The sequence below is a fragment of the Chrysochloris asiatica genome, unplaced genomic scaffold (assembly GCF_000296735.1).
Source record: "Chrysochloris asiatica unplaced genomic scaffold, ChrAsi1.0 scaffold00069, whole genome shotgun sequence".
NCBI lineage: Eukaryota > Metazoa > Chordata > Mammalia > Afrosoricida > Chrysochloridae > Chrysochloris > Chrysochloris asiatica.
The window spans coordinates 1,553,338-1,556,126 of NW_006408587.1; the positions used below are offsets into that span (position 1 = coordinate 1,553,338).

General features: G+C 40.2%; 1 protein-coding gene across 1 annotated transcript in view; it reads left to right on the forward strand.

The window, feature by feature from the left end:
- The window catches only part of LOC102825748 (chromosome unknown open reading frame, human C9orf84), a 152,287-nt gene that overhangs the window by 125,574 nt on the left and 23,924 nt on the right, over window positions 1-2,789 (forward strand). The window contains 1 exon segment of the mRNA XM_006864729.1: window positions 1,305-1,398. Within this exon segment, the coding sequence (XP_006864791.1) occupies window positions 1,305-1,398 (94 nt within the window).

The window sequence follows — 2,789 nt, forward strand, 5'->3', positions numbered from 1 at the left end:
CTAAGTATTCCTTTATATGCGGTTCAGAGTTCTGGGACCAGCCCCTGAACCTGCTTGGTCAGGTATTCTGTGTTGTTGTTGGCGGAGCTCTCTGCTATACGTCCACCCGATCCGCCATCTTGTTTGTTGTCCAGATCAACAGGATGATTTTTAAGTTGATTATTTTATATAACCTGCGAATGATGGTATACATTTTGGCAGAAAAATGGTTCATCACCCTTGCTGTGTAGAGTTTTTGAGGCTATAAATCTTTACAGAAGATGAAAGGAGATGGGGATAGGATTCTTGTGGTACAATAGTGAATAATTACTATCAAGATTGACTGTGAGGGTTGGAGATGTAAAGGTAGACATTTTGTAGCAAAAGAGGGGAGTGGTCGACTTTGCAGCCCAGGAGTGAAGGTCCCTGGGACCATCAAGGGAGAAGAGCAGAGTGCAAGACCCTACCCAGAGAAACAGTGATGCCAGAATGGAGGCAAAGATGATGACATGGAGAGGTAGAGTGGCTGGAGCTCTAGACCCAGAAAGGGAGAGGGGCTGTATACTGATGACCGTGGGGCAGGCTTGCAAGGGGTGGGAGGGATACCTTTTGTTTAGTTGATGATGCATGGAGGGGATTTTAACCATGGCAATGAAATGATATACGATAGGATGAATGTACAGCTAATCTTCTCCATGTAAACTATCACATAACTCTTAATAAAGCATTTTTTAAAAAATCTTTGCAGGAAGAGAAAGCTTCACCTTCATCCCAAGTTAGCAGTCCAGTGCTTATCTTACAGTGCCACCAAGCTCATGGTCATGCACACGTACTTGAAATTGCTACTTTGACCAGGGAAATGGAATAGTCTAGTTAATGAGGCTTTAGTCAAGTAGCCATCCCTGGTGCCCTAGTTGCACAGTGTTTACAGTGCTCAGCTTCTAATCTAAAGGTCAGAAATTCGAGCCCACCAGCTGGGCCTCAGGAGAAAGATGTGGCATTCTGCTCCCATAAAGATTTACAGCCTTACACACCCAGTGGGGGTAGTTCTATTATGTTCTATAGAGTCACTATGAGGTGGAATCTACTCAACTACAGTGGTTTGATAGGACCATGAAGTGAATAGGTTAGACTGCTCTCCAAGCATCTCATAGATTTGACAGCATTGTTAGAGTAGAGGTGGAAGCAATTTTCAGAAGGGTACTAAGTAGTCTAGCAAAATATAAGTCTGCCAAACTGGTATTTAAATGGTCTTAGCCAGGTTATTCTAATTACATTATGAAATGTGGGAAACAATAAATAAGTAGACATGTGATTATTTTTAGGTATCATCTTACAGAAAAGACACTTCATCACCTAGCACTAATTTATGCAGCTTTGGTTTCATTTGGCCTAAAATCTGAAGAACTGGATGTAAAGGTATTCTTTTGCAATATTTATGTTCATAAGTATTTTTCATAAACCAAATTATACTAAAACACAAGTGCTCAATAAGAAACATTAAGTAAGTAAATTAAAAATTGTTTAAAATCCAAATAAAGAATAGTTTTTGTTTTAAAATAACATTTTATTGTGTTTTTGATGGGTTACATAGCAGTTTCATTTCCCATTCAGTAATATCTACACAGATTGCTTAGTGGCATTGGTTACATCTTTACAATGTATGAGCATTTTAAAAATACTTCTATTCTGATTGTACCATTAAGAACAGTTTTAAATTAATAAGAACTCTTACCAATTATAGACCTGTACTAGAAGTTCTTACTTTAAATAATTGAAAATCTTATTTTATCTGTTAATTGCTATTTAGATTTTTTTTTAACATGACAGGGTATGAAAAAATAAATATCACTTGATAAAGATATGTTCACTTGTGACAGATGTACTAAGCAATTAGCTGCCATAAAATGGAAATCTTAAGGGGCAGGGCTTCATGGCGGACTTGGCAGAAAGACCGTGTTGACCCCCATCAATGAAAGCACATAAAACCAGGTGAACCAGATTCAGAGGACTGTCCCAAAACTCTGAACTTCAGATAAAGTGACAGATAAGTGATTCTAGTGTTTACCAGGAGTAAGATTTGGAACAGGAGCAGGAAAGGAGATGACTTCTGGTCCAGGAAGGCCCTCATGTTCCACCATAGTCATTGTGAATGGGAGTGAGAGGAAAAAGGAACAAGAAAGAGCGTACTCCCAGTGTAGAAAACAGCAAGAATCTGCAGAAACAGAGGGGCAAGTGGTTTGTTTTTGTTTTGTTCCCCCCTTATCTTTTACTCTGTCTACTCATCTCCAGTTGGTGACCAGAGGGGAGACTTGCATGAATACACAACCCTAGGGAAGATTCAACATCACCCACACAAGGTTTTGTGACATGCGGTAGGACTGGAGCTGTTTGGTGCTACATGGGGAGGGGGGTGGAATTGCAGTGGGCCCAGGTGGGGACAGAAGAAAGAAACTTTAGATAAAGGGACTTAAGGGTAGGTGAAAAAAAGGACTTAAGGGAAGATCTGGGCCTGATCCCATTGGCATGGAATTTCTCAGTCAGCTTTAAAGACAAGAGTCCACTGGGTGACACTAAAGAATTACTCGTATTTTCCCACAACTTTTCTTTTTCTTTTTTTTAATGTTTTATTGTGAGTTATATGATAGTTTACATGAGAGAACTTTAGTTTTACATTCATTCCATCGTATATCATCTCATTGCCATGGTTCCAGTCCCCTCCATGCATCATCAACCACCCAAAGGGTATATCCCAGGAACCCGCCCCCTACACTTCCCCTTCCTCCCCCCAGTTTTCGGCCCACAGTCCC